Source organism: Anastrepha obliqua, chromosome 6, assembly GCF_027943255.1.
Source record: "Anastrepha obliqua isolate idAnaObli1 chromosome 6, idAnaObli1_1.0, whole genome shotgun sequence".
NCBI classification, from domain to species: Eukaryota; Metazoa; Arthropoda; class Insecta; order Diptera; family Tephritidae; genus Anastrepha; species Anastrepha obliqua.
In genome coordinates, this window is record NC_072897.1 from 2,682,292 (window position 1) to 2,688,725 (window position 6,434).

Consider the following 6,434-nt stretch of genomic DNA (forward strand, 5'->3'; position numbering starts at 1 on the left):
GAAGTTTTTAGATCTTGTGCCACCGTGGACACCATAATTCGCTCCTGTCGCTCGGTTAATTTGGGTGGCCAGATCTGCTCTCCGGAGCTATTTTGCCAATACAGCAATAATGCATAACGATGTTCGGAACGCTGGTTTATCGACAAGTTTGCCAATTTCGCGATAGGATTTTTTTTTTCTAAATACAGTTTTATCATTACTTGACGTAGCTCTAGAGAAATTTCAGCACCACGGGCCATTTTGGTCTATGTACATTGAAATCGCGATCAAAACGGATCGTAGGCAATTCCTAAAACGCACGAATAAGTAATAAGCTAGAGGGAAAATAACGGGAGTTTACCGTTACAATGCCAAAGCATAAGCTAACATAAAGAATGTGCCAATACTATTTTGATGTGAATTTGTGCCTTATTTTACCTCTCAAGGTTATATGTAAACCTATGTCGATATGAATTTTTTTTTGTTCAGATACCTAAGAAATAAACACATTTAGAGAATACCGTTATCTATTTTTTTATACTTTTATTAGAAAAAAAGTTATAGCCATGAGAACTTTGATTTTTCGAGTGTGCCATACTTTTTTGACTCACTGTATATTGAGTCGCAGCACTCTGCATCGTTTACTCTTTGTGTATACGAGCAAAGCCATCATTGGTCGTCTTTATAACTCGACACAATGATCTGTCTATACTGTGGCAAATGGGCATGTTGATACGGTCGGTCGGTGGAAAGAAGAGGAAGGGTAAATTGGGGTGACAAACTGTACAGACGAGGAACTATAGCCCTACGTAGCCTTTGCTCATATACACACAAAGAATGTGACACAAAACAAGTAGTCTAATATTACGTTTCCACCAAAAGCAAACACCGTGTTTGCAGGAGTTGTGTTTGGGAGAACTGTCAACTGTTTCCACCGAAAGTTTGGGAGAAACTGTGTTTGAACTGTCTTTTGTTGACATTGTGAAATAAGAATTATAAAAATTGATAAAATTATAAAATGGTGCATAAAATTCAATTTGTTATGTTGATTTTATCATTTTATTTTAAAATAATTGATAGTGAGTTGGTCACATATTATTTAAAAAAAAGGTTAAGGGAAAATAAAATAATTTTAAGCGTTGCTGCCAATTTAATGCGTTCGCAAAGTGTATGGTCTTTGGTATGGTAAACAGATTTATGATACATTATTTGTGTATAATGTACATGTATATTTTAGGAACATTCCAGTACCTTTTGGGAAGTAGATGGAAAGATCCTGCTTTGAAAAATTGTGCAGCAAACTTGAAAAAATAGCCAAAAGAAAAACGAACTATCGAAACCCGATTTCACTAAAAAAGCGCGTGGCAATTGCTCTGTATGCACTAGGATCTTCTAGTGAATACAGATCAATTGGACATTTGTTTGGAGTAGGCAAAGGAACTGTTTGCAAAATACTCATCGAGTTTTGCAATGAAGTTGGGACATCTTTGGCTCCAATATATTTGAAAAATTTTCCACTGACAAGGGCGCAAATTGAGAATGGAGTCGCAGATTTTAATGCAATGGGCTATCCACAATGTATTGGAGCAATAGGTAGGTTTATAAGTAATGCGATAAAAATAACGTTTAATCAAAAGCATCTTTATTATACAGATGGATGTCATATTGAAATTCATCCAAGAAAGGAAGAAGCCATTGATTACTACAACTACAAAGGGTGGTATTCCGTAGTACTATTGGCTTTGGTAGACGCAAAATATAGATTTGCTTATATACATTGCGGCAGTCCTGGAAGATGCAACGACTCCGGAATTTTTGAAAAATCATCGCTAAAGCGCGAGTTGCAAAGTTGTGCACTTCTTGATGAATTGAGCTTGCTGTATGGATCCACGAAAATACCAGTCCATATTATAGGGGACTCTGCTTTTCGTCTCTCTCAGCATTTAATGAAGCCATATCCTACAAAGAGTCGAATTGGTTTAAATCTGAAAAACAACTTTTCACCAGAACAATAAAATTTGTAATACATAATTTTATAAAATAACATTTTATTCATTTTTGAAAAAAGATAGTGGTAGGCACTTAGTGCAACTTTAAAAGGCACAATTCATTAAAACTTAAATATCATTTCACATATTAATTTTTAACAATAAAATTTATAATACATAGTTTTATAAAATAACATTTTATTCCTTTTTGAAAAAAGATAGTAGTAGGCACTTAGTGCAACTTTAAAAGGCACAATTCATTAAAACTTAAATATCATTTCACATATTAATTTTTAAGCAGAAAAAAACTGCAGGCATTCGAGGTCAATCCCTATTTAGCACATTACTGCCGCCTTGATTTAAAAACTTGGTATCTTTTCTTTATTGAAAATAATTTGTTTATATCGTTAATCTGGAAAAAGCGAATTTAATTATGCATAGGCTCATGGATACGAACTTTAAATCAGACGGCAGACTATTATCCTTTTAAATTTGGTGTTCATCTGGTTGCCCGATTGGCCACTTGATTCTGCTTCCACTCTTATGATACAATTTTCTAGAATTCGTGATCTGAGCATCCATTGACAGTGTATGAACCATATTGTAAAAAAAATCGCCACAACTGCTCGTACACATATGTAGCGTATAAAAATAATTACTCTTATTTTCATATTAATTAGCTTTTTTCATTTTTACTAATTATTAATGTCTTATTTTATTATGTTTATTCTTTTGGTTCCATTTCTTCCATTTGAAACTATGTCATTCCTAAATGGTTAGCAAACAATAATTATGCTTTTATGTCTAGAATGAAACATAAAAATTGTCGCTTCTTATTGCTCGTTACATGACATACCATACCATATATCTCTTCATTTATTGTATAATCATTTGGCTTTTGAAGAATGCCACAATCTCTGTGCAAAGCGCAATGGTATGCCCATTTTAAGCAGCTGTGAGTGGCCATTCAATTTGAGATTTGGTCTGTAATGTAACACTGCCTCCCAGCAAATTTCACTTAATAATGGTATGGTCATCCACATTGCACCGTCGTATACGTTTTTCATCATATTCAATACCACCGAATATGTACATACAACCATTTTGACTGTGCGCTGCGGCATGGAAGTACAAAGCTTTTGGTAGAGAGGCTGTTTTTATAAGTGTCCATTGCTTAGTAGTAAAATTTAATCTCCATATATCTGAAAAATATACTTGATCGGCCTGCAAATGGAAAAGGGATATCCAACTTCAAATATAATTTAATAATACTAAATTTAATTATTACGCACCTGCAAGCCTCCCGTAATGAATGCTTCGACCTCACCATTCGATTTTGTGTGCTGTACGCAGGAAAAGCACTTTCGTGGGTTTGGATATCCGGAATTTTGTCGCTCGATTGTTAGATTTGTTTGTGATGTTCGATCGGGTAATGTGACGAAATATTCCCATCGGTTTGTAATTAAATTAAATGCAGGGATGCGTTGTAAATCATACACTAAATTCGATGTACCACCACCCAGCACATATGTATATGGGGCATTCTTTCTGAACGTGAGACCCCCTGCCCCCAGAATAGATTTTGACGAAAAGAGGTCTATGAGGGCTTAAAATGTAGGTAATTATGTTTACTTTCGAAAGCAAAGTGGCACTTCTTGAAATTCAAAATGGCGGATCCAATATGGCGGATTCAATATGGCGCAATTTTGCAGTTCGTGCATCAGATTTATGCTATTTCGTGTTTTCTTTATTTATTTTTAAGTAAAATTGTTGCATTGGATTTAATTTTACATATTTCCAAGTTAATTATTTATTTTTATTGGTCACTGATTATTCATCACATTTTTTATCATCAGTTCATAGCATAAATCTGATGCACGAACTGCAAAATTGCGCCATATTGAATCCGCCATATTGGATCCGCCATTTTGAATTTCAAGAATTGCCACTTTGCTTTCGAAAGTAAACATAATTACCTACATTTTAAGCCCTCATAGACCTCTTTTCGTCAAAATCTATTCTGGGGGCAGGGGGTCTCACGTTCAGAAAGAATGCCCCATATGTATTGCCCATCGTAGGCAACTTCGTGACGATAACGACCCTCTGGATCTTCGCGTATATCTGGACGACAGATATATACGCATTCCCACGCTCGTGTGCGCAAATTTAAGCGATGCACTTCACAAGAGTAATCATAGCCAGTTGTTCCCCCAACCGTATATAAATAATGTTCGTGTAAAACTATTCCCGGTCCATATTGCGGAATTGGCGCATCACCAGTAGCCTCTATTCGCTTAACACTCGGTTTTTTACCTGTTGTTTGATATATATAACAGTCGTTTGAGCAAGATTCACCAAATGGATAGCAGGTGCGTCAATCAAATGTCATATTGACAAATTGCAATCATTGTTGCCATGTTTCGATAAGAATGCAATAATAAATGAGGAAAATGAGCAACATTGCCACCACTTAATAATTAAATTAGACGCAAACCCAACAAAACACGCTTTGAAAAGTGGGTTTAGGTATGGAGTTGTGTTTTAATTTTGTATGGGATTTGACAGGTGTTTTGTTTCGTGTTTGCGCTAAGAACACGATAGCGGCAGAGAACCCAAACTCCGGCTGCGGTGGAAACTTAGTATAAGAGCTCATGACCAAAAAACCCAACATATTTTATACTTCTTGAAATTTTGTGTGAGACTAGTTTTTTAATACTAGAATCGATATCCGGCGGGCTGGCTGCTCAATAGCGGTCTTAGTTATGCGTTTTTATTTTTTAAAATTGTTAATAAAAAACATTTACTCAACATATTTTATACCACTTGAAATTTTAACAGAATTTCATTTACGGTCTGTATAAAATGAAACGATGGTTGCCACCCATTCTCATGGTCCCAAAGTACTGCCAGCCCATGTTGAAAGTGCGTTGATGGAAGCACAAGTCAACATATTTTATACCGGCTGTCTTTTTTACACGACATTGGCAATACAATAAATTGATGAAATGTGTAGAGCCAGCCCATTCTGATGGTCCCATCACATGGAAAATTTGGAAAATTTCATTCCTGTGAGTGCGAGCGAGACCGACTTACGTGAATGTGGGCGCGCGAGAGAGGGCGTATATCTTTTATATACTGTCTCTCTCACACGCGCTGGCTCTACTTTTTCACTAGGAATTTTGAATGGTGATTCATAAGTCGCCATCTGCCTGCAATACAATAGGGGCGGTATTCAAGGACAACAGTTTCCGGACCCAAAGTACGACGTCATGTATAGTTATGTAAAGAAAGTTTATTATTTATTTGTTTGCTATATTTATTTATTTGTCGTTCCAAGCTAGGCATCCAGCTTGGCGAACGATTATTTTCTTTCTTGTGTCTTACATACTAAGTACAAGCGTTTTTATAGTAATTTTTATCAATGCAAGCCAACAACAATTTTTCGGTGTTTACTTGTGTAATATGATTCTAGCATTCACGCGCCGCGCATAAAATAATTACGTTAGCTATGTTTGCGTTTACTTTCAAGTGTAATGAACCTTTTAAGAAATATGATACTCTATTTAAAACGGCACAGCACAGTGAATGCATAAGTGGACAATAAAATAAAAGCCAAAACAAAATGTTTATGAATATTAATGTTAAGGCATATCCGACTTATAGTCATACTACACCTCCCTTCTTCGGAAGAATGCTCATACAACTTTTTTTTGTATGAACATTCTTTTACATTGAATTGTTAAAATAAAATATGTACATAAGAGTAATCTTAATTATATATATATGTATATATTGTATTAATTTTCTAAGTTTAGACGCGTCTTTAAAACTACTTATTGTTGATAAATCTTAAGCCTATTTTTGTGAACTATTTGTTCTTTTAAAGATAACTTATCGACTATAGTAACATTATTTTTATCATCTTTTGCTTTAATGGTATAAGGCCCACAATATTGGGGTTCCAGTTTATGGGCCACTTCATTCCTAAGTAAAACTAAATTGCCTATGCTAAAATTGTGATCTAAACTATTTTTATCATAAAATGTTTTTTTGCTTAATTTTAGCTATGTCTATCATATTGCGAGCTCTTTTATGTGCTACTTCTAGCCTAAATCTTACTTCTCTAGCGTAGTTATCTATGTTATATAATGGAGTAATTTGGTCTACATTTTTGAACTGCTGAAACATGTTTGGTGTTTTTCCAAAAACTAATTCATACGGACAATAGTCATGTACTGTAGAAGGAGTGGTGTTAAAACAGTATGTGAAGTATTGTAGCCACTCATCCCAGTCGTTTTTGTCAATCGATATGTAAGATCTTACGTATTGATTGAAAGTTTTATGTGATCTTTCTATTACTCCTAGTGTTTGGTGGTGGTAAGCAGTTGAATTAATTTTCTCTATTTTTAGCAATTCACATAGCTCTGTTAGTATTGAATTTTTGTATTCTGTACCCATGTCCGAAAT

At 34.9% G+C, this 6,434-nt stretch overlaps 1 protein-coding gene across 1 annotated transcript; it reads left to right on the forward strand.

Annotated features, from left to right (window-relative positions):
• Positions 1–1,452: 1,452 nt before the first annotated feature.
• On the forward strand, positions 1,453–1,994 carry LOC129249870 (putative nuclease HARBI1). Its single transcript, XM_054889544.1, has 2 exons — positions 1,453–1,572; positions 1,633–1,994. The coding sequence occupies exons 1-2, from the start codon at positions 1,542–1,544 to the stop codon at positions 1,992–1,994; spliced, it is 393 nt and encodes a 130-aa protein (XP_054745519.1). The 5' UTR covers positions 1,453–1,541.
• The last annotated feature ends 4,440 nt before the right edge of the window (positions 1,995–6,434 follow it).